Source organism: Giraffa tippelskirchi, chromosome 2 (genome assembly GCF_054371585.1).
Source record: "Giraffa tippelskirchi isolate mGirTip1 chromosome 2, T2T-mGirTip1v1.2.pri, whole genome shotgun sequence".
Classification (NCBI taxonomy): domain Eukaryota; kingdom Metazoa; phylum Chordata; class Mammalia; order Artiodactyla; family Giraffidae; genus Giraffa; species Giraffa tippelskirchi.
Window position 1 is genome coordinate 229,875,111 of NC_137276.1, and position 25,371 is coordinate 229,900,481.

General features: G+C 47.8%; 1 protein-coding gene across 18 annotated transcripts in view; it reads left to right on the top strand.

Moving 5' to 3' along the window:
• The window catches only part of CHAF1B (chromatin assembly factor 1 subunit B), a 39,265-nt gene that overhangs the window by 13,433 nt on the left and 461 nt on the right, over nt 1-25,371 (top strand). For 4 of the 18 annotated variants that reach the window (XM_081573075.1, XM_081573076.1, XM_081573073.1 and 1 more), the window contains exons 9-13: nt 5,132-5,201; nt 5,299-5,390; nt 8,406-8,553; nt 9,296-9,727; nt 12,572-12,666. In XM_081573075.1, the coding sequence (XP_081429201.1) occupies nt 5,132-5,201; nt 5,299-5,390; nt 8,406-8,553; nt 9,296-9,727; nt 12,572-12,666 (837 nt within the window). Of the gene's footprint in view, nt 1-5,131; nt 5,202-5,298; nt 5,424-8,405; nt 8,554-9,295; nt 9,728-12,571; nt 12,667-13,339; nt 15,776-16,985; nt 17,066-23,435; nt 25,073-25,371 lie in introns of those variants that run through there. The other 14 variants (XM_081573071.1, XM_081573072.1, XM_081573070.1 and 11 more) reach the window with 9 other exon arrangements.

Genomic DNA, 25,371 nt, shown 5'->3' on the forward strand with positions numbered 1-25,371 from the left:
GGTGTTAATAAATGCAGGAAATGCAGCAATGACAGAGATTGGAAAAGAGAAAACTTTGTGATAGGATTATGTTTCTAGAAAATCCAAGAGATTTTAAAAAATACTATCAGAATCTGAAAAAGAATTTGATAAGGTGGCTAAATATTGTAAAAATACATAAATTCTGTACCTGCTACACTAGAATAAGTGCTTAGAAATGTGAAAAGGACAGTTGTTCCATTCATAATAGTGCAAAGTCCAGAAGACATGGGAATACATAGAAAAAAATTTAATAAGGCACAGAGCCTTGATGAAGAAGATTAGAAGGTCTTATTGATGGTTATAAAACAAGTTTTGAACAAATAGATATTTCGTGTTCTAAAAATTAACATACTCATTGTTTTCCAATTAGGATCCCATTTAAGGTTTTTTTGGTTGTTTCTTTTGGTTTTCTGTTTTTTGAATTGGATGACATCTCAGATTTGTTTAGCTGAGTAAATGCAAAGAATAATGCAATCAGCTTCCCAGGTGGCTCAGTGGTAAAGAATCCACCTGCAATGCAGGAGATGCAGGTTCAATCCCTGGGTCTGGAAGATCCTCTGGAGAAGGGAATGGCAACCCAATCCAGTATTCTTGCCTGGAAAATTCCATGCACAGAGGAGCCTGGCGGGCTATAGTCCATGGGGTCACAAAGAGTCAGACATGACTGAGCAACTGAGCATGTAGCAAATATGAAAGAAGAATAACACTTGAGCAGGCATCTTGTCTGAATGTCAGAAATTCTGTAGTTCAAAAAAGATGTGCTTTTCATCATAGGGGACTGGAATGCAAAAGTAGGAAGTCAAGAGACACCTGGAGACAGGCAAGTTTGATCTTGGGATACAAAATGAAGCAGGGCAAAGGCTAACAGTTTTGCCAAGAGAACGCGCTGGTAATAGCAAACACTCTCTTCCTAGCAACACAAGAAAAGACTCTAAACATCTGGGCATTACCAGATGGTTAATAGTGAAATCAGATTGATTATATTCTTTGCAGCTGAAGATAGAGAAGCTCTATACAGTCAGCAAGAGCTGTCTTGCTGGAAGCTGACTGTCGCTCAGATCATGAACTGCTTATTGCCAAAGTCAGACTTAAAATGAAAAAAGTAGGGAAAACCACTGGGCCATTCAGGTATGACCTAAATGCCATTCCTTACGATTATACAGTGTAAGTAAGAAATAGATTCAAGGGATTAGATATGATAGAGTGCCTGAAGAACTATGGATGGAGGTTCATAACATTGTACAGGAGGTGGTGATCAAACCATCCCCAAGAAAAAGAAATGCAAAAAGGCAAAATGGTTGTCTGAGGAGGACTTACAAGTAGCTGAGAAAAGAAGAGAAAGGCAAAGGAGAAAAGGATAGATATATCCATTTGAATGCTGAAAGATATACCCATCTGAAGAGTTCCAAAGAATAGCAAGGAGAGATAAGAAAGCCTTCTTCAGTGAACAATACAAAGAAATAGAGGAAAATAATAGAATGGGAAAGACTAGAGATCTTTTCAAGAAAGTTAGAGATACTAAGGAAACACTTCACACAAAGAAGGGTACGATAGACAGAAACAGTATGGACATAACAGAAGCAGAAGACATTAAGAGGTGGCAAGAATACACAGAAGAACTGTACAAAAAAGATCTTCATGACCCAGATAACCACAATGGTGTGATCACTTACCTAGAGCCCAACATCCTGGAGTGTGAAGTCAAGCAGGCCTTAGGAAGCATCCCTACGGACAAAGCTAGTGGAGATGATGGAATTCCAGTTGAGCTATTTCAAATACTAAAAGGGGATGCTGTGAAAGTGCCCCACTCAATAGACCAGCAAATTTGGAAAACTCAGCAGTGATAGGACTGGAAAAGGTCAGTGTTCATTCCAATCCCAAAGAAGGGCAATGCCAAAGAATGTTCAAACTACCATACAGTTGCACTCATCTCACATGCTAGCAAAGTAATGCTCAAAATTCTCCAAGCTAGGCTTCAACAGTATGTGAAACAAGAAATTCCAGATGTTCAAGTTGGGTTTAGAAAAGACAGAGAAACCAGAGATCAAATTGCCAACATCCATTGGATCATAGAAAAAGCAAAAGGATTCCAGAAAAACATCTGCTTCACTGACTATGCCAAAGCCTTTGACTGTGTGGATCACAACAAACTGGAATATTCTTCAAGAGATGGGAATACCAGACCACCTGACCTGCCTTCTACGAAACCTGTTATGCAGGTCAGGAAGCAACAGTTAGAACCGGACATAGAACAATGGACTGGTTCCAGATTGGGAAAGGAGTATGTCAAGGCTGTATATTGTCACCCTGCTTATTTGACTTCTATGCAGAGTACATCATGTGAAATGCCAGGCTGGATGAAGTTCAAGCTGGAATCAAGATTGCCGGGAGAAATATCAATAACCTCAGATACGCAGATCACACCACCCTTATGGCAGAAAACGAAGAGAAACTAAAGAGCCTCTTGATGAAGGTGAAAGAGAAGAGTGAGAAAGCTGGCTTAGAACTCAACATTCAAAAAACGAAGATCATGGCATCAGGTCCCATCACTTCATGGCAAATGGATGAGGAAACAATGGAAACAGCGACAAGACTATTTCCTTGGGTTCAAAAATCACTGAATGATCACTACAGCCACGAAATTAAAAGACACTTGCTCCTTGGAAGAAAAGCTGTGACCAACCTAGACAGCACATTAAAAAGCAGAGACATTACTTTGCTGGCAAAGGTCTTTCTAATCAAAGCTATGGTTTTTTCCAGTAGTCACATATGGATGCAAGAGTTGGACCATAAAGAAAGCTGAGCGCTGAAGAATTGATGCTTTTGGACCGTGGTGTTGGAGAAGACTCTTGAGAGTCCCTTGGAGAGCAAGGAGATCAAACCAGTCAATCCTAAAGGAAATCAATCCTGAATATTCATTGGCAGGACTGATGCTGAAGCTGAAGTTCCAATACTTTGGTCGACTGATGGGAAGAACTAACTCGTGGGAAAAGGCTCTGATGCTGGGAAAGATTGAAGGCGGGAGGAGAAGGTGACGATAGAGAATAAGATGGTTGGATGGCATCACTGACTCAATGGACATGAGTTTGAGCAAAGTCAGGGAGATATTGAAGAACAAGGGAATCCTGGTGTGCTGCTGTCCATGGGGTCACAAAGAGTTGGACAGAACTGAGTGACTGAACAACAATAACTTATCAAATCAGTATGGTATTGGTATGGGTGCTCAGTCACTTCAGTCATGTTCGACTCTTTGCCACCCTATGGACTGTAGCCCACCAGGCTCCTCTGTACCCATATTGGTATGGGAATAAACATATAGATTAGTGGACCAGAGCAGAATCCAGAAATAGATCCTGGGATAAAAGGAAATTTAGTAGGTAACCTGAGGGCATTTCAGTGGGAAGAATGGGTTAGTCAGTGAAGAATGCTGGCGTGTCCAGATGTACGGAAGAAAGTGAGATTGGACCCCTAGCTTGTATAAACATAAATCTCAGGTGAACTCAGTGCTTAAATATAAAAGGTAAAAGTGTAAAACTCTTCCAAGGAAATCTAGAAGGGCATTCTAGGACTGGGGAAGACCAAGCAAAAGACTGGAGACTGAGAAGCTCTTAAATGACAGACTTACTTGGCTGTATTTGAATGTAGAGCTTGCCTACAGGCAAGAGATGCAGTAGGCAATATCAGTAGTCCTATGAAGGAGCTGGAAAATAATGTTCATGGAACAGGAAAGAGTGCTAACAGATATCGTATGTGAGGGCTCTTCCAATTGGCAAGAAGAACAAATAAACAAAGGGAAAAAATCTGGAAGAGAGAAATGAGAGCCAGATACAAAAGGCAGTTTGTAGAAAAGCAGATGTGCGTGTAATATCAGCACACACAGGAGAATGTTCAGAAATCCAACGAGAGTCAGGGCAGTGCCGGTTACCTTGATATAAATTAGTATGGCTCTATTCATTTCACACTGAAAAACAGTGAAAATACCTACGTGTGGCTATTGCTGGAGGGAGTGTGGATTATCAGAACCTTTTTGGAAAGCAGTCTGGTAACCATTCAGTGCATCTGCTTTTCTGAGTCATCTGAGATTCACTTCATTAAGAAATGAAAACAGTACATAGCATATATGTCCAAGTGTGTTTATTGCAAACATGGTTTGTAGTTGTAAAAAAAAAAACCACCAAAAAGCAATACTCACTTAGGATGAATTATGGTATTTTCATACCAGTGCACAGTAGGCAGCTATTAAAGAAAGGATCCGTTGGTGCCATGCAGGTAATGCGCACAAGTGTGAATAATATCCCATTTTGTAAAATAGATTTTAAAAAGCCACTGTATAATATACCTGCAGTTGAGTTATAACTGGTTGTGATGATAATGTGAGCATGGAGGAAATTAGCAATGACCTGAGGAGGAGAGGGTAGGGAGACACTGGCTCTGTCTGCTGCCCTCCCCAGGGGGTATGGAATGGTCATGTGGAAGACTGTGTAGGTGTGTGGAAATGTTAGTGTAAAACAGGGAGATGTTCCCAAGAGTAGCTGTGTGTGACTGGCATTCTCCAACAGGGTCTGACCTGGTTTTGAATATAGCCTGCAGTGAGCTCTCAGATGTGGACTGCTCCCCAGGGCAGAGGCAGCTTCTGCAGGGGCTGGAGATGTCAGCAGAGGGCTGGTCTCCTCGCAGCCTCAGGGAGCCATCAGGCAGATAGAAGAAGCCCAAGTTTCAGGCTTTGGGTGGCAGCTGGGGTCAGAATCGGGGGGACAGCAAGCCGAGGGTCTGATCACAGCGCTTCACCACAGATTGGCTGGATTCCCAGGCAGAGGTCTGCTGAGGCTGGGGTCCCTGCTTTCTGTTGTTCCTGCCCAGGCCTGGTAGGGGCTCCCAGGCAGCTGAGCCCCTTGGGAGCTGACACTCAGGTGACAGATGGCTAGAACCGCAGTAAGGGCTGAGCCCAGACAGGGACGAGATGTTTGCATTTGTCCTCAGTCATCAAACATTGTCCAGGAAATAATCTCTCCGGGGAATCTTATGTAAACTAGAACTGATGCTCTTGTGTCTGTGCTGGTGAACAGTCTGATAATAACACAGGCCTCGCCTTCCTCTCCTGCTTCTCCAGCTGGGTGCGTGGAATCCGGTGAAAATGTAACAAACACGACTTACGTTTTCTCCAGAAAAAATCTTAAAAGGTAGGCAATTAAAGAAATACACGAAACATTTACCCATATTTTTTTTGCTTTTGTTAAGTGATGGTGCCTTTTTGCAAAACCGCAATTCATCTTCCAGGCCCATCGCCCACCTTCCGTGTCCTGGGAAGGCGACGCTTGCTGTCCGCTGCTGCCCTGTCTACTTCGAGCTGAGGCCGGTGGCGGAAGCAGGTGTGTTAAGTGACCCGGGCAGGGAGGGAAGAAGTAAGTGGGGGGGTTGGTTCCCTTTCATCTGTCTTAGGAGCAAAGATTGACCTTATCAAAATACTTGTCAGCCTACCCATTGTCTAGAATACACTCTTTTTTTTTTTTGCTACAAGCAACTTTAAAGGAATGAAAGTAGTAACTTTGTTTCTTTGCTTCTTGGTTGACTATTATTCATTATCCATATCCTGTGCAGTAAAAATGATACATGAACTGGATTTCTGTGTAACTGTTTTCCCTCCACTGGCTGCTTTTAGGATTTTTCTCTTTGTCAGTGGCTTTAAGTAGTCCTATTACAGTGTGCCTGCCACAGTTTTCTTCATGTTTCTTGTGCTTGGGGTTCATTGACTGGCTTAGATCTGCAAGTTTATAGTTTCCGTCAAATTAGGGGAGCTTTTTAAAAAAATATTTATTTATTTGGTTGTACCTGATTAGCGGCTTCCCTGGTGGCTCAGATGGTAAAGCATCTGCCTGCAATGCAGGAGACCTGGGTTTGATCCCTGGATCAGGAAGATCCCCTGGAGAAGGAAATGGCAACCCACTCCAGTGTTCTTGCCTGGAAAATCCCATGGACGGAGGAGCCTGGTAGGCTACAGTCCATGGGGTCACAAAGAGTCGGACACGACTGAGCAACTTCACCCAGTCTTAGTTGTGGGTGCGGGATCTTTAGTTGGGGCACATGGGAACTAATTCCCTGACCAGGGATTGAACCCCAGCACTCCGCTGTGTTGGGAGCACAGAATCTTATCCACTAGACCTCCAGGAAAGTCCCAGATGTGGGGAGCTTCGCCACGTACTTCTTCAGAGACTTTGTTCTGTCATCCTCTCTCTCTCTCCTCTTCTTCAGGGACTCCAGGTACACGTGTATCAGGCTGCTTGGTTACCCACGCTTGCTGATGCTCTGTTTGCTTGGCTTCCTCCACCCCCTGCCCGCAGTGTTTTATTTTGGGCAGTTTCTATAGTTTCTACAGCTGTGCTTTGGGTTCACTTACCTTTTCTTCTCTTGTTACTGGCCCCTTGGTGCCATCCAGTGCATTTTCTACCTGGGACAGTGTGGCTTTCATCTCCAGAGTTAAAATTGGTTCTTCCTTACGCATATCTGCTTTCTTCTTGCTTCTTGAACACGTAGACAACAGTTTTTAAAACAACTCTTTTAATGGCTTTGTATACGAAGGGTTGGTTTCGATTGACTTTTTTCTCCTCATGATGGGTATTTTTCTGCTTCTTGGCATGCCTGATAATTTTTTATTAGACATTATGGATTTTACCTTAGTGGATGCAGATGTATTTTCATTCTTTTTTTTTCTTTTTAAATTTTGGCTGTGCTCCCTGGCTCCAGCATTTGTTGTCTGTAGACTTTTAAAGGATGGCCGCTCTGACTGGTGTGAGGTAGTACCTCACTGTAGTTTAGATTTGTATTTCTCTAGTAATTAGCGATGTTGAGCATCTTTTCACATGGGCCATCTGTATGTCTTCTTTGGAGAAATGTCTATTTAGGTCTCCTGGCCATTTTTGGATAGGGTTGTTTTTTGTTGCTGTTGACTTGCATGAGTTGTTTGTGTATTTTGGAAATTAAGCCCTTGTCCATAGCATCAGTTGCAGATACTTCCTCCCATCTTGTGGATTGTCTGTTGGTTTGATTGCTGGCCTTCTTAGGGATGGCTCTTTCTTCCCTGTAGTTTTCTCACACGCGTGCACTGCCAGCACCAGCTAAAGACTCAGGAGGCCCCTGCAGCTCTCTCTCTCTGCCCCCCCACCACTGGCCTCTTGGCTCCCAGCTCGGGGCGTCTGCTGGCTGCCGCCTGGTTCCCTCCACCTTTGCGGGGCCTGGAAACTCCAGGCAGTAGGTGGGGGCGGTGGCAGGACTCGGGTCTCTTGCTTCCCGTCTCTGCGAGATTGCTGTCCTTAATGGGCTCGTGGACAGTGTCCCCCAAACCCTGGTTTCAGTATTCTGCCAGGTATTTTAATTCTTTCAGAGGAAGGGTCAGTTGGTCCCTGTTACTCCAAGGCTAGATGCAGAAGCTGTTTTCAAGTTTCTAAACCTTTACGTGAATGTCTTCCGTGCTAGCTCAGCTGGTAAAGAATCCGCCTGCAATGCAGGAGATCTCTGTTCGATTCCTGGGTCAGAAAGATACTCTGGAGAAGGGATAGTCTACGCACTCCAGTATTCTTGGGCTTCCCTGGTGGCTCAGTTGGTAAAGAATCTGCCTGCAATGCGGGAGACCTGAGTTCAATCCCTGGGTTGGGAAGATCCCCTGGAGTAGGAAATGGGAACCCACTCCAGTGTTCTTGCCTGGAGAATTCCATGGACAGAGGAGCCTGGTGGGCTACAGTCCGTGGGGTCGCAAAGAGTCGGCCATGACTAAGCAACTTAGTACAGTGCAGACAGCATGAAAACATCCCTTGATAAGACGTTTCTATGCGACCCTGATTTTTCCTTGTCAGGCCCTGACCCCTGGGTGGCTTGCCTCATTCACACATCTTCCTTTCCTTCTTTTCGGACCTCAGGCGCCCCTGAGTCTCAGATCATAACATGGTGTCCTCATTGGTTCATGTGTGGTTCTCCTTGATTCTTACGTGTGTGATAGTCACTCAGTCATGTCCGACTCTTTGTGACCCCATGGACTGTAGCCCACCAGGCTCCTCTGTCCATGGGATGCTAAAGGCAAGAGTACCGGAGTGGGTTGCCATGCCCTCCTCCAGGGGATCTTCCCGACCCAGGGATCAAACCCTGGTCTCCCACACTGCAGGCAGAGTCTTTACTATCTGAGCCACCTGGGAAGCCCTGGATTCTGATATTCATATGTAAAGTAAGACAAAAGTGAATTCTGTAAGGCATACAGCAAACTAGTCTTTCGTGAAATTATGTCACTTAGGTCCCCAGGGAGAGGGCTTTGGTGCGGGGTGGGGGTGTGGAAATGTGTTTTCTTTGGGAACTTGGCTTGTTTGACCTTCTCTGTTGCTGTGTTCGCCCATCACCAGAGCCGGGCATGGAGCTGGTGAGCCTGCCCTACCGCTTGGTGTTCGCGGTGGCTTCCGAGGACTCGGTGCTCCTGTACGACACCCAGCAGCTGTTCCCGTTCGGCTACGTGTCCAACATCCATTACCATACCCTGAGTGATATTTCCTGGTGAGTGGACAGCAAGGACGTGTACCTTCCCCTGGAGTAGCCCTGTAGTTGGCTTGGTTGGCCCTTATTTACCAGCTTTTGTTTTTTTAAAAAAGATTAACGTTAAAAGGGAAGCTGTGTCTCATTTGCTACAATACTGCTTCTGGTGGTCACCTTGGTGGGTGTTGATGCCACACGGATTGCCCTGTGGATTCTTCTCATTCTCATAAACCGAGGGGAAGACGCCTGGGCTCCCTGGTCGTCTGGGGACTCGCCAGGCTCCCGGGAGAAAGGAAGCCCAGACTCAGGGAGGGGCCCCGGCAGCGGGCCCGTCCTGGGGGGTTGCCGCCTTGGCCTTCCTGCTTGGGGTCCTCAGCACCCCCGGGCTTCTTCCTCCATCTCTCCTGCCTGCTGGGGCCCAGCCTGGGCCTGGCCACCCTGCCACCCGGCTCCTGCTCTTTGTAACTCTTGATCTTCTTTTAGTCCTCTTTTTATCTTGGTGGGCGAGAGGAGGCTGTCTCACCTTGATTCCCCAGTGAAGTTCGTGATGAGGCAGAGACGGTGGGGTGGGGAATGGGGGGGCAGGGAAGGGGCTCCATGAGCCCTTTCTCAGCCGGGCCCCCTCCCTCCGACAACTCTTGTCTTCAAACTATGCTGGGGACGGTGGTCGAACTTCGTTTTCCCGACTGGTGATGAGCACGCCCAGGGTGGCCCACAGAGTTTGGTAAACTTCCTCCTTTCTGCTTCTGTTTTGGGAACGAAGGTCCAGTGACGGGGCCTTCCTGGCCATCTCTTCCACGGACGGTTATTGCTCCTTTGTGACGTTCGAGAAAGATGAGCTTGGAATCCCCCTGAAAGAGAAGCCGGTTCTGAGTGTGCGAACTCCTGATACAGCGAAGAAAACCAAGAGTCAGACCCCCTCGGGGTCTTCGCCAGGACCCAGGCTGGGGGAGGGGACCCCCACTGGCCGAGTCCAGGACCCCAGCAGCCCCTCCGCCACCCCGCCACAAGCAAAACAGTCTCCGGCCCCCCCGGCGGCCAAGGACATCCCTGCAGCCGCTCCTGGTGCCAGAGGCTCCCCGTCAGGGACCCCCAAGGAGAAGCCCCTGCAACCCAGCGGTCAGAATGCCAAGGCCCAGCCATCCCGGAGGGTCACCCTGAACACCCTGCAGGCCTGGAGCAAGCCCACACCCAGGTGAGCACTCGGACGCAGAAAGAAAGCATCCTTGCGGTTGGAAAAACAGCACGAGCTGAAAGCCCTACGCCCTGTACCATGTGGTCTCCCACACAGCAGCTGGACAGACGTTTCCTGACGTCCGAGGGGCCCCTTCTACCTTGCTTCTAGGTGGGAGAGGGGAGTGGGACGGTGTTGAAGTCTTTTTGATATTAAAGTCCCCCCCCCTTAATTTCTTGTGAGCTTCTTTCAGTTAGAATTTTAAAAAAGTAACTTGAGAATTGAGACTGGATTTTTTTTTATTTTATTTATTTATTTTTTTTTAGCTTTCAAACTGAATGGTTATTTTATTTTATTTATTTATTTTTTAAAATAAATTTATTTATTTAGTTGGGGGTTAATTACTTTTTTTTTTAATAAATTTATTTATTTTAGTTGGGGGCTAACTACTTTACAATATTGTAGTGGTTTTTGCCATACATTGACATGAATCAGCCATGGGTTTACATGTGTTCCCTATCCTGAACCCCGCTCCCACCTCCCTCCCCATCCCATCCCTCTGGGTCATCCCATTGCCCCAGCCCTGAGCATTTGTCTCATGCATTGAACCTGGAATGGTGTTCTGTTTCACATATAATAATATACATATTTCAATGCTATTCTCCCAGAACGTCCCACCCTCACCTTCTCCCTCAGAGTCCATAAGACCGTTCTATGCATCTGTGTCTCTTATTCTGTCTCGCATATAGGGTTATCATTACCATCTTTCAAATTCCATATATATGCATTAGTATACTGTATTGGTGTTTTTCTTTCTGGCTTACTTCACTCTGTATAATGGGCTCCAGTTTCATCCATCTCAATAGAACTGATTCAAATGTATTCTTTTTAATGGCTGAGTAATATTCCATTGTGTATATGTACCACAGCTTCCTTATCCATTCGTCTGCTGATGGACATCTAGGTTGCTTCCATGTCCTGGCTATTATAAACAGTGCTGTGATGAACATTGGGGTACACATGTCTCTTTCAATTCTGGTTTCCTCAGTGTGTATGCCCAGCAGTGGGATTGCTGGGTCATATGGCAGTTCTAGTCCCAGTTTTTTAAGGAATCTCCACACTGATCTCCATAGTGGCTGTACTAGTTTACATTCCCACCAACAGTGTAAGAGGGTTCCCTTTTCTCCACACCCTCTCCAGCATTTATTTTTTGTAGACTTTTGGATAGCAGCCATTCTGACTGGCATGAAATGGTACCTCATAGTGGTTTTGATTTGCATTTCTCTGATAATGAGTGATGTTGAGCATCTTTTCATGTGTTTGTTAGCCATCTGTAGGTCTTCTTTGGAGAAATATCTGTTTAGTTCTTTGGCCCATTTTTTGATTGGGTCGTTTATTTTTCTGGAATTCAGCTGCAGGAGTTGCTTGTGTATTTTTGAGTTGAATTGTTTGTTGCTTCGTTTGCTATTATTTTCTCCCATTCTGAAGGCTGTCTTTTCACCTTGCTTATAGTTTCCTTTGTTGTGCAAAAGCTTTTAATTTTAATTAGGTCCCATTTGTTTATTTTTGCTTTTATTTCCAATATTCTGGGAGATGGGTCATGGAGGATCCTGCTGTGGTTTATGTCGGAGAGTGTTTTGCCTATGTTTTCCTCTAGGAGTTTTATAGTTTCTGGTCTTCCGTTTAGATCTTTAATCCATTTTGAGTTTATTTTTGTGTATGGTGTTAGAAGGTGTTCTAGTTTCATTCTTTTACAAGTGGTTGACTGGTTTTCCCAGCACCACTTGTTAAAGAGATTGTCTTTTCTCCATTGTATATTCTTGCCTCCTTTGTCGAAGATAAGGTATCCATAGGTGTGTGGATTTATCTCTGGGCTTTCTATTTTGTTCCACTGATCTTTATTTCTATCTTTGTGCCAGTACCATACTGTCTTGATGACTGTGGCTTTGTAGTAGAGTCTGAAGTCAGGCAGGTTGATTCCTCCAGCTCCATTCTTCTTTCTCAAGATTGCTGTGGCTATTCGAGGTTTTTTATATTTCCATACAAATTGTGAAATTGTTTGTTCTAGTTCTGTGAAAAATACCGTTGGTAGCTTGATAGGGATTGCATTGAATCTATTGATTGCTTTGGGTAGTATACTCATTTTCACTATATTAATTCTTCCAATCCATGAACATGGTATATTTCTCCATCTATCTGTGCCCTCTTTCTTTCATCAGAGGGGAGATAGAGGTTCCCTGGGGGAGAAGAAAGAGCGTCAGTAGGGGGAGAGAGTAATCAAGCCAGTAATCACACTCCTGAGTAAAAATGGGTACTAAAGATTGGGTTCTTAAATGTACAAAATTGATATCAAATATGGAAAACAAAGATTAAAAATCTAGAGTAGAGGTTAGACTCTTAAAAAAATACAATATTAAAAAAAACAAAATCACAAAAAGTATAAGATACATGTATGCAGTTTGCTTTAAAAATAGGGTCTTTTTTTTTTTGCAAGGTAATAGTGGGTTATAAAAATGAAAATTAAAGGTGTAATTGGATTTTTTTTAAAAAGAACCATCCGTGTCTTGGAGCTTCCATACTGGAAGCCACGTCCGATAGGCTCTATATGAAGCATCTAGCAGAGCAGTTAGTGTGTCACTGGAACAAAGCACAGATTTTGAAGCTTTTAGATGATTGGTCGACTATTATTTATGTGATGATTTCACTGAGTATGTGATCCTTAGTTACTAAGTAAGGAGGCACATTGACACAGTATTCAGCGCCTCGTGTGATGTCAGCTGATACCTGTGTTTCCTTGGAACCTTGGTACCATATACAGTCAATCCCTGTGACACTCATGACCTTTTACTTCTCTTTTTAATCCAGGAGAATAAATTTAATACCCTTAAAGACAGATTCTCCACTGAACTCCACATCAACCTCCATAACTTCCAGCCCTTCCACAGAGGAAATTCAATCAGGTGAGCAATGCTGTGGGCTTCCCTGGTGGCTCAGCTGGTAAAGAATCTGCCTGCAATGCAGGAGACCCAGGTTCTATCCCTGGGTCGGGAAGATCCCCTGGAGAAGGGAACAGCCACCCACTCCAGTACTGTTGCCTGGAGAATCCCATGGACAGAGGAGCCTGGTGGGCTGCAGTCTATGGGGTCACAAAGAGTCAGACACCACAGAGTGATTAACACTTTCACTTTCAAGCAACACTGTTACTGGTCTAATATAATTAACGAGAATATTGTCTCTTTTGGAAATGAACACCATGTGACTTTAAGTCACTTCTGAGAAAGCAAGGATGCATCTTGGGACTTCCTTGGTGGTCCAGTGGCTAAGACTCCACTCTTCCAATGTAGAGGGCATGGGTTTAATCCCTGGATGGGGAACTAGATCCTGTGTGTCTCCACTAAGACCCCACACTGCCATATAAATAAAAATACATAAAACCTGGCTTTAAAAAAGGATACATCTTACCAGGCTTGTCATTTAAACCTGATGGGGAGACAGTGTAGAGCTGGTTCTCAATTCGGCCCTGTTGGCGCTGTGGGCGTCAGTCCTTGCTGTGGGGCTGTCCTGAGGATGCAGGTGGCGTAGCAGCACCCCTGAGTGCTCTCATCCCTTCCCCTTCCTTGTGACATTCTGCAGCGTCACCAGATTCTGCCCACTGCCCCTCGAGGGACGAAGCCACCCCTGGCTGCGAACCGCTGGGTCAGATCTCCCCTTCAATCCACGAAGGACCGGGCCAGGCAGTCCAGTTCCTTTGTCTGGACACGAAATTTATCTCGTAAACTTCAGCTCTTAACTTTAGAGACGTCTTCACTCACCTGCCAACCTTGTGTGTGTTTAAGCCTCAGAGATGCCTGCAGACCCTCAGGTCAGTCCCCCGGAGCTGAAGCGACCCCGACTCAGTGAGCATGGAGAAGGACCCCGAGACACGGACCCTTGATGAGACCTGTCCTGTGCCTGAAGGCTGCCAGCTCTGGGGCCCCCGGGTGCCAGGGAGGGGCAGGCCTGAAGGCACCTGAGACCAGTGGCATCTGATGGAAATGGATTTCAGTAACAGAAGATACATGTGGACTGGTTTTCTCCAGAAATATGTTGCCTCTTGTATTTAGGATACGTTTTTACCTCGGAGATGTGAACATCTTAATAGACTACATTCTCTTTTTCTTGAGTTTCTGAGATGGGAGCCCTGTATCGTTCATGGGGTCACAGAGACTCGGATACGACTGAGCGCCTTCCACTTTCAGTGTTCCCTAGTGTGAAAATGACTGACTCCCGCCTCGGAATATTTGTTTGAAAACGCAGACACTTGCCGGTGGACTCTCCTACAGCTGGGATTAGAGGAGACAGTACTTTGAGAAGATTTATTCCCTTGGGTTTTAGTGTGTTGGATTATTTGATCAACCTAGCTCCTAAATAGTTGATTAACTTTTGGAAGTTTGTTATGTTTGCTTTCAGATTTTAAAGGTAATAATGCTCTTTCTAGAAAGATAGTAACCTAGAGTGAATTAGGAAAAACGGGGTTGGAGGTGGAAATCATCCATCTCACCACCAGAAGGAAACCCTTGCTACTATTTCAGCATATTTCCTTTTTTAAATTTTTTTTTTAATGTTTTTTTTGGGAGGAGGAAGGGTTGCGATTTTACTTTATACGCAATTTGGTTAACACATAGGTTACCTTCTTGATTTTTCAAAGCAAAAGAAGTGTCTTTCCTCAGTGGTCTGTGCTTCTGCTTGCTCAGCACCTGGGCTGCTGGTGTGGTCCTTTCCCTCCTGGGGGTAAACGGGCCTTGCGGGCTGAGATGTGTGATGTGCCGTCCCTGCAGCAGGCATCACACGTTTGGAGGCTCCTCTTAGCACAAGAGAGGTGGCGACGGCGCGGCTCCGGACGCCGGTGCGGCTGCGTCACGCTGAGCGGAGCTGACAGTTGCTTCCGCGACGCCTGATGCCCGTCACCCCCGCATGATGAAGCCTCCAGGCGAGGCTGCACCAGCGCCCCCTGCCCCGTCTGAGCCAGACCAGAGGGCGAGTTCAGAGCCCCTGAGGGCGGGAGAACGACCTTACTCAGCTGAGGCTAGCAGCAAGCAAGAGTTGGAAAGAACTTGGTTCCTTGTTGCGTCATCCACAGCCTGTGCACGTGTGTGCGCTCAGTCGTGTCCGACTCTCTGCGACCCCATGGGCTGCAGCCCCTGCCAGCCTCCTCGGTCCATGGGATGCTCCAGGCAAGAATACCGGAGCGGGTTGTCATGTCCTCCTCCAGGGAGTCTTCCCGAAGCCACGTCTCCTGCATCGTCAGGCAGATTCTTAACCGCTGAGTCACCTGGGAAGCTCCGTTCACAACCCAGTTAACCGGAAAAAGAGCCCGCCTCCCTCTCCACAGGAAAGAAGCAAAGGGGGTGATTTACAACGTGGAGAGCTTGCAGGTGAATCAAGGCAGAGTTGTAGTAACGCAGGTGTGGGTCATGACCAGTAGGAAGACGTTTTACGTTTCAAGCAGAGCAGCTGTTCTGACCAGGGGCTCTCCACCTTGAGGTCATCCGAAGAGCTGTCAGACGTCGACGCCCGGGTCCTGCCGCCCAAGTCTGGCCTCCTTGGTCTGGGGCGCCGGCTGAACCTCAGGATTCTCGAAAGCTCGTCTGGCGATCTGAGGTGCAGCCAGGATTGAGAAGTCAAGAGAGGGAACCTTTCCCCGGAGACGGTCTCTGCCGATTAAATGCATTTGCAGCAAAAGCTGTCTCTTGCTTCTCTGGTCCATCACTGAGGGACAGCAGCGCTGCTTTACCAAACCGAAAGGATAACAATGTGTGGGTGATGCCATCAACTCTTCAGAAGAAAGATGACCTTAAATTTCCTGCAGCTGGGGACTTCCCTGGCCGTCTGATGCCTAAGACTCCGGCGTGCTTCCAATGCAGGGGCGGGGCGCAGGTTCGACCTCTGTTCGGGGAAATAAGAGCCCATGTGCTACGCGGCTCAGCCAAGAAATGAAAATACCCTGCAGCTGGAGCGAGGAATCTTTGGTAGCGGTTGGTCCCTGTGCCAACAGGAGTCATTGTGGATCCCACGTGCCTCGGTGAGCAGGTCTGCTCTGACCACCCCCAGCGGAGGGGCGACAGGGATGGAGGGAGGAGGTAGGGTGCATGTTTATAGGCACAGTTATTACCCGTTTGCCACCCTGACTATAAATTACACGCTCGGCAGTAAGAGCCCCAGCGGCAGCTCCCCCGCGTCCTGATCTAAAGCCGCCTGCTTCCACCCGGGTGGTGGCGAGGGAGCTGCTGCGGGGGCCGTATCCCTGCTGAGCGCAGGGACCTGCTCGCCATTCTGATCTGTAGGCGGATGGGGTTTGTGTCTGAATCCTGGCTGCCTGCTGGGTGGAGAGAGGCTTGGGAGAACTTAATAACAAGTTCCTGGAGTCTGGGGAGGAGTGGCCTGTAGGCCCGCGGGAGGAGGGCTGGCGGGTCGGCCAGCAGCAGAGGTGATGGTTCCGTCACACCAGGCGCATGCACAGGGCCCGCGGTGGGTCACCAGGCCCATCAGGGCGCCCTCCGGGGCCAAGGCCCCCCGTGGGGAAGAGGCAGGAGGGGAGCAGGAGGGTGAGTTAATGTCCAGTTGTCTGACCCATTTCTGGCCCCTGCCAGCCACTGTGGTCCTCCTGAAAGCACCTCTGTCTGCATTGTCATGATGCTCTGGACCCTTCTTACTAAAATGATTTATCAGTGTTCATTTAAATAGCATAGGTCTCGAGTCCTCGGGTTGAGTGAGGGGTGCAGGATGAACGGGCCTGGCCCCCTGTCCCAACCAGACTCGCCCAGCACTCTTGTATCTCCCCTTTTTCGCTGTATTGCAGTTTCAGCTCCCTCTCCCCTGATGTGTGTGTGTGTCTGTGTGTCTGTCTGTCTGTCTATGGGAGAGGCAGGACCTCGGACAAGCTACTTCATCTGAGGGAGTTTCTTCACAGCTTTAAAGACTATGCCTCCTTTGGTAGGGGAGAAGGGTCAGAGAAAGGGCAGTAGGGCAGAAATGAGAAACAGAATTAATGGCTGAGGGTAAACCAGATCCCGTCTCCTCCTTTTGTATGGGAGTCACAGGCATAAGGGTTTCACTGGTGGCTCAGCTGGTAAAGAATCTGCCCGGAATGCGGGAGACCTGGGTTCAATCCCTGGATTGGGAAGATGCCCTGGAGAAGGGAAAGGCTGTCCACCCCAATATTCTGGCCTGGAGAATCCCATGGACAGTCCATGGGGTTGCAAAGAGTCCGGCCCGACTAAGCGACTTTCACTTTCAATAGGCACCTGCTCTCGCCGGAGAAGGCAATGGCACCCCACTCCAGTACTCTTGCCTGGAAAATCCCATGGATGGAGGAGCCTGGTAGGCTGTGGTCCATGGGGTCGCGAAGAGTCGGACACGACTGAGCATCTTCACTTTCACTTTTCACTTTCATGCATTGGAGAAGGAAATGGCAACCCACTCCAGTGTTCTTGCCTGGAGAATCCCAGGGACGGGGGAGCCTGGTGGGCTGTCGTCTCTGGGGTCGCACAGAGTCAGACACGACTGAAGTGATTTAGCACTTAGCACTTGCCTAGGTATGAACTCTCATGGGCACTAGAGGGCGCTGTACGCACCGACCCGGCCTGGTACTAGAATCTGGTCTGGTACTGCCTGGCTTGGAGTCTCTGCTGCCTACTCAGTTCCACCTCTCCCGGAGGGGTCCACGTCCCTGACAGGCTTGACGTGAGTGGCCTTGGATGCCAGCTTCAGCCCCTGCTGGCCAGGCAGAGCAACAAATCACGGTGGGAGAGGATTACGGAAATAATCCGTGTGTCCTCACCCGCTCACTTGGTTCATCTGTCTATTGGACACGTAGATACCCTGGTAGCTTAGCTGGTAAAGAATCCGCCTGCCATGTGGGAGACATGGATTCGAGCCCTGGCTTGGATCCCACTCCGGTATTCTTGCCTGGAGAATCCCCATGGACAGAATCCCCATGGACTGGTAGGCTACAGTCCGCGGGGTCACTAAGAGTTGGACACAACTGAGCGACTAAACACAGCACAGCACACAGACACCAGTGGATACATCGGGGCACAAAACAGAGCTCTGCACTCCCGCAGCTCACGTTCTGCTTGGGGGAGACCAACCATAAGGCTAGTGCATGTAAGAAGACGACATGGAAAAAAGAGAAAGATGAGGGGCGTTAGGGGAGCTGGGTGGAGGGTGGGTTGCAGCTTACAGTGGGGAAGGCCTCTCGGGAAGGGGGGGGAAACAAGGGAGGGGGTGGGGAAGGAAGGAGGCAGATCAGGCGTTTAGGTTTTCCCAGTAGCAAGACACCCTTCTCAGCTTGTCTCTGATGCATCCAGTGGGCATCCCCTGGGCTCAGGCTGCTCCTGAGTGATGGGGGTGGGGACAGACGGCAGCCCTCTGCCAGTGAGGAGCCCCACCACCAGCTCCTCAGTCTCCCTTGGCGCCTCACGCTCACCTGGCATCGAGAGTGGGTTCAGTTCAGTTCATTCGCTCAGTCGTGTCCAACTCTTTGCGACCCCATGGACTGCAGCATGCCAGGCCTCCCTGTCCATCACCAACTCCCAGAGTTTACTCAGACTCACGTCCGTTGAGTTGATGATGCCATCCAGACACCTCATCCTCTATCGTCGTCCCCTTCTCCTGCCCTCAATCTTTCCCAGCATCAGGGTCTTTTCCAATAAGTCAGCTCTTCACATCAGGTGGCCAAAGTATTGGAGTTGCAGCTTCAACATCAGTCCTTCCAATGAACACCCAGGACTGATCTCCTTTAGGATGGACTGGTTGGATCTCCTTGCAGTCCAAGGGAATGGATAGGAGTTGTGAAATCTGAACGATACGCCAGTGACAGGCCATTAAAATTCTTTGAACTCTGATTTCATAAAGAACCTCCATATTCAACTACTCAAGAAGAGGCCAAATCTTGAAGAAAACTTTGCCCTTCGCCCCCCCGCCCCAGTGTCACTCTGCTTCTCACCCAGAAGTTACAGGAGTGAGCTGATGCTGTGCTGTTGGAGCCGCCCCCTAAAGCGAGGACAACTCTCAATTACCGGGGGACGAGCGCTCCAACAAGCCACTAGGGGGCGATGTTGCCAGACCTTAGCTCCACTGTCAAATATATTAACTCATTTCAAGTATTTTCACTGAAAGGGTTTCTAATGCCGTTGTTACGGAAGTAGTATATTATCTATTACAATACACTTCTCACGTTTATTACTTTCTAGATAATTAAATGCTATTTTGTCATCTCAAAGAGCTCTATAAATCCAAGTCACATGCCGACTCAGGGCACACCAGGAGAACTTAACATACATGTAAGTTAGGTTGAAAAGGCACTTATATTCACCGTACCAAAAGTATAATGAGCTTGAAGACACTAACTTCAGAAGGGTTTTTAAATTTTTAAACCAAAAAAAAAAAAATACAGCCTAAATAGTGACACTTCTCTACATCAGCAGCAAAGGTAATATCCGCTGTGCCTCCCAACTGTACAAAGACATATGCACAAAGATTCGTGGCAGTATTTGGAAATGGAAAACAAGACTGGAAATCACCAAAGTGTCTGCCAAAAGGAGATTAAGTCATGGTGTAGCTATATGGTGGCATGTGATGCAGCTGTTAGCTGGACCTCGTCGCTGCTGTGGAAAAATGTTAATACTGACCATAGTAATAGGCTTTTTGTTACCCGAATGTTACTGACCAGAGATGCTTCGGTATTCACCTACATAACAAATTTTTGACCACAGTCCTTAGTTTCTGCAAAAATCCCCTGTTCAATAATGTGGCGAGTGCAGAAACAAAGGTGAAATTCAATTTATCACTTTCCCTGCAAGCTGACGGGCGACTGACTCAAGAGGCTCAGGGGTAACCTGGCACGTGCTGGGGTCGGAGGAGTGTTTGGCTCTGAACCTTTTCCTCGGGAACCAAGTGAGAGGGCAGCTTCTGCGTAGGACACTCAAGGCCCTTCCAGTTTTATTTTTTTAATTTTTCCAGGCTCATCTGTCCACGAGATTCTCCAGGCAAGAATGCTGGAGTGGGTTGCTATTTCCTTCTCCAGGAGATCTTCCCGATCCAGGGATCGAACCTGGGTCTCCTGCATTTCAGGCACATTCTTTACCTTCTGAGTCACCAGGGAAGCCCCTTTTTAATTTAAATGTATTTATTTTTAATTGGGGGATAATCGCTGTACATTATTGTGTTGATTTCCACCATGTATCAACATGAACCCTTCTGGCTTTCGATTTCAAGCCAGCACCTAACAATCATAGCCCTCATTCCACTTGCCAGTTGCACATAAGACTGGAGAGGGCGTTGTCCTAGATGGTGGCGGGGGGACTTAGGCCAGCAAGCCAAGTGACTGTGGGGTTCTCGCCACAAATGTGGCTGCCAGACTGTATGAGATGGTGTGAAGGGGTCTGGGGAGGGGCATAGCCAGACATGGACTTTGGGGCTAGAAAGGGTGGGGTTTTTATTCTGGCTCAACTGTAAACTGCTGTGTGACTTGGTGTGTTTTACGTCATCTCCCTAGGCCTCAATTTTCCCATCTGTAAAATAGGAATGTAGCTTTCTCCTCATACGGTGGTTGAAAGGATTGAGTGGGACATGTACCTTCCTCTTAAACTGAGACTTCCACTTTCTCAGGGGAGAAATTTTGTGATCCCTGGGGAGATATTTAACCACTATACTAGGGTTCTCCAGACAAACACACAATAGGATATGTGTGTATATATAAATGTGCACATATGTTTATATATATGTACATATAAATATACACACACTTCCCAGGTGGCACTAGTGGTAAATAATCCACCTATTAATGCAGGAGACAGGAGATGCAGGTTTGATTCCTGGGTTGGGAAGATCTCCTGGAGAAGGAAATGGCAACCCACTCCAGTATTCTTGCCTGGAAAATGCTATGGACAGAGGAGCCTGGTGGGCTACAGTCCATGGGGTCGCGAAGAGTTGGAAATGACTTAGTTGACTGAGCATGCATTCACGTAAATATACACATGTATTTATATACATGTATACAAGTATACATACACATGTATGTATATAACTATACACACATATGTGTATATAAATATACATATATGTGAATTTATATATATGTGTAAATACATGAGCGAGAGGGAGAGAGATTTTCTATAAGAATTGGCTCACACGATTATGGAAGCTGGCAAGTTCCGAATCTGCAGTGTGGGCCAGCCGCCTGGAGACCCAGGAAAGCCGATGCTGAAGTTCCAGTCCAAAGGCTGCCAAGTGGAAACCCAGGAGAGCTCCCTCTTGCTTAAGTGAGGCTGGACTTTTTGTTCTACTCAGCTCTTCAACTGATTGGATGAGGCCCCCCAGGTTAGGGAGAATAATCCACTTACTCAAGAGTTCACAGATTTAAATGTTACTCTCACCTCAAAACATTCTCTAAATGGACACTTAAAATTAGCCATCATGTAAATAACAAGGGCCTACTGTATAGCTCAGGGAACTATATTTGATATCTATATATTAGGGATCAAACCTGGGTCTCCTGCACCACAGGCAGATTCTTTACCATCTGAGCCACAGGGGGAGCCCCATTCGGGTAACAAAAAGCCTATTACTATGGTCAGTATTAACATTTTTCCACAGCAGTGACGAGGTCCAGCTAACAGCTGCATCACATGCCACCATATAGCTACACCGTACCTTAATCTCCTTTTGGCAGACACTTTGGTGATTTCCAGCCTTGTTTTCCATTTCCAAATACTGCCACGAATCTTTGTGCATATGTCTTTGTACAGTTGGGAGGCACAGCGGAAAGTGATAAATTGAATTTCACCTTTGTTTCTGCACTCGCCACATTATTGAACAGGGGATTTTTGCAGAAACTAAGGACTGTGGTCAAAAAGAATGAAAATAATATAATGAAAAGAATGAATGAATATAATGAATTAATGAATATAATGAAAAGAATCTGAAAAAAAAAAAAACTGAATCAACTTGCTGTAGATCTGAAGCCAACGCAACGTTACAAGTCAACTACACTTCCCCAAGAAATAAAGTCACATAAAAAAAATTAACCACCGCAACCACCAATTTTGGCCAACCTCAGAAACAGAATGCCCATGGCCTGGCGAGCAGACCAGCAGACTGGACTCTGAACGGTAGGAGATCTGGGTCCTTGATTCATGGTTAGTTTAATATCTCTTAGATATTTAGGTAGAATGCCTTCTCTCCACCCAAATAACTCCAGTCTACGAGAATCCACGATATTCTGACAGCTCCTCGAAGAGCAATTCAGGAACAATTAAAATAGCGTGGAAGTAGTTTCCTATGAGAAGGTGCAAGAGGAAGCACCCGTGAGTTAACCTGTGGCAGCTGAACCCAGCAGAATGCAGGTTCTCAGAAATCGCAGGGTTTGAAGGTCATGGGCTCTGGGGCCAGCCAGCCTGTCTGGGCTTGAACCCTGGCTCTGCCACTTGCTATGTGGCTGAGGGTTTGTTGCTCAGCCTTGCTGAGCCTTGCCTGTCTTGCTCACCTGTAACATGAGATGACAGAGAGTCCCTGACTCATGGACTTGCAATGCCGATTCAGTGAGAAGCCATGGGTGGGGTGCACAGAGTAGGTGATCCCCACCCACCGAGCCTCAAACGCAACAGCCATTCCTGCTCCTGTAACAGCTCCATCACCTCCACCACTGAGCGTGACCCCTTCTCGTGGGTGCATGCTACAGTGCTTTAGGATAGGGTAGGGCAAGGACTGACTTGAAGGATGATATTTAAGCCAAGACTTGAAATATGAGGAGTGCTGGGTAGAAAAAACAGCCAGAAAGGCCCCAAGGTGAGAAGGCCTGACCTTTCAGGAATGGACAGATAGACTGATATTTGTGTGGCTGGAGCTTTGTGAACCAGCCAGTAGATGGTATGTGATGAGTTCAGAGATGGGGGCAGGTTAAGCATGGAAAGGAGCCTGAATATATTAAAAGTACAAAGGGGAACCCCTCACAGGCACCCACTCTTCCTGTGTTTTAGAAAGAGCCCTCTGCATGCACACTGAGAATGGTGCAGAGAACCCCAGTCAGGAGGCTACTGCAATGGTCCGAGCAGTGGTGATGGGCCTGGGCCGGAATGTTGGCCTGGGGTGGGAATGGGGCAAGCCCACACTTGAGGAGCATTCCAGAGATCAAGATGACAGTCCCTGTAGCAACTCTGACTCTGATGACTGTGGTCATGAAATGACATGACCATGACTTCAAATCCGAAGACCGCACACCAGGAGGCCCTTGGGGATTGGAGTTATAGAGCTGGAAGCAGTCAGTGTGGTGGGATTCCCGCATGTTTGGCCAGTTGCCCTTCTTCTAGGAAGAGGAGGGACCGAGGCCCAGGAGGGGCAGGTGCCCACGCTGGACTGTATGAGGGGCAGAGGCGGAACTGGCTTCCAGGAAAACAGAGCCCAGGGCCAGGCCCTTGGCCACCACCGGCGGTCCTGCTCATTAATTCCCGCCTGCTCCCAAGTGGGGTTGCTGTGCGTTGTGGCTTCATCTCACCCAGCCTCAACTTGGACCCTCCCAGTGACGGGGTGCTCACCACTGTGTGTTCCATCTCTACTCAGCCTAGGTGGACGCATCTCCCACCTATGGAACCAAACCTGGGTCTGCTTACATCCACACAGAGCAGCGTGCACCCTTGTTCCAGTGTGTCATGGAATTCCACCAGCTCATTCGGGGGGCTCTCTTTTCCAGGCTAAACACGCTTCAGAAAGAGCAGGGTCTCCGAATATACAGCTGCCAAACCTCTGCCCTGCCCCGGGTGGTGGAGACCACAGTGGCGGCAGAAATGACAGCGTTGCAGGGCAGCCTGGCCCAAGTCACAAACCCTGGTCTGTCCGGTCCCCGCTCTGCTGTGAGTCACTGGCCATTTTTACTTCTAAGGCCAGACCTTCGGCTTCATCGGGGGTCTCCTGTCTCCTGGCTGACGCAGCAGATGGAGGGGACACCATCTGGCCATCCAGAGGCCTCCGCAAAAGGTGGGACCTGCAGCGTGTTTGGGGGGTCGCGGCCGGTGGGGGTGGCGGACACCAGGTCTGTGCCCTCGACAGCCTGGCCTTCACCTGCAGCTTTGGGTTGGCTGCTTGCGCTTGTCTGCTCAGCAGCGCAGTGAATTGTGTGACCAGAGCTCTCTTCTCCCGTGCGACATGGGGGTGTCATATACTGCACTTCACTAAACGAGAGAGTTCAAAGAAGGGCCTTGGAACTTCGTGGGGTGGTCCAGTGGCAAAGACTCCGCATTCTCAGTGTGGGGGGGTTCCAGGTTCGATTCCTGGTCAGGGAACTAGATTGCACATGCCACAAACGCAATGAAGATCCTGCGTGTGGCAACTAAGACCCAGGGCAGCCAAATAAATAAATATTAACATTTAAAAAAGAAAGCAAGAAAGAGGGCCTCGGTGGAGACGCACACCTACCAGCCACCTTGGGGAGGGAAGTTGGTTTCTCTGGGCACAAGCCATTCAAGGCTCAGCTCTGAGATGCTGGAGGAATCAGGGCTGGTCTTTCGTTCCAGGGTCTTTTTTTCTGTTCCTGGTTGTGCCTGCTCCAGCCCTGAGTGCTGGCGGAATATGCAGTGGAGGGCCCGGGGCTGCCAACACACTTGGGGGACCACAAAGGGGAGACCAAGCTTGTGGCCGCCTGCCTGGCCTGGCCTGGCCCTGGGACCCCTTCCCGGCGGCTAAGATGGATCTGCTGGGCTCCCCTTGGCAGGAAGGGGACGGCCCTGGGACCAGAGAACCGGCCTGGAGGCCCAGCCCCACCAATTAACAACTGTGGCCGTGGGCAAGTCACGTGGCCTCGCTGTACCTTGGGTTCCCTGGGGAAGGCCAGGGTGCTGACAGCTCTCATCTCCTTGGTTCCATGAGAAGGAAATGAGACGGTGAACGGCCTTTTGTGTAATAGGCCCTCACTGAGCACCAGGGATAGTGAAATCAAATTCATATTTTTGGCAAGACAAGAAAATGTAGACGTAACATTTTCTCTGCCCCTTTGGGCCTCCTCCCTCCCCTTCGGTATGTCTTATGCTGCGTTAACCAGACTTCCTTAACAGATAACCTTCCTGCTTAATCTCATAAAGGGTCACAACTCCTTAGGAGATAACCTTCCTTTTTAATTGTTAAGGGACCACAGGGAGCCATAACCCACTATTGGCTTTGTACATGTAGCTCTATATTGTATGAACTGTGAATATGCTGTCTGATGTATAATGCTTTGTCTTAAAAGTGTATATAACTGTGCTTTAACAGGCAGAATGGTCCTCAGAGCTTTCTGTAAGATTGTCTCCCAGGGTGTAATCCTCAGGTTGGTGCAAATAAAATTTTCCATGCCTATCTTGCTAAGTTGCTTCAATTCTATCTGGCTCTGTGACCCCATGGACTGTAGCCCACCAGGTTCCTCTGTCCATGGGATTCTCCAGGCAAGAATACTGGAGTGGGTTGCCATGCCCTCCTCCAGGAGATCTTCCCAACTCAGGAATCGAATCAGAGTCTCTTAAGTTCTTTACCGCTAGTGCCACCTGGGAAGCCCATTTTTTTCTTTCTTGAGTGTTAGTCGCTCAGTCGTGTCTGACTCTTTGTGACCCCCGTGGACGGTAGTCGGTCAGACTCTTCTTTCCATGGGATTTTCCCAG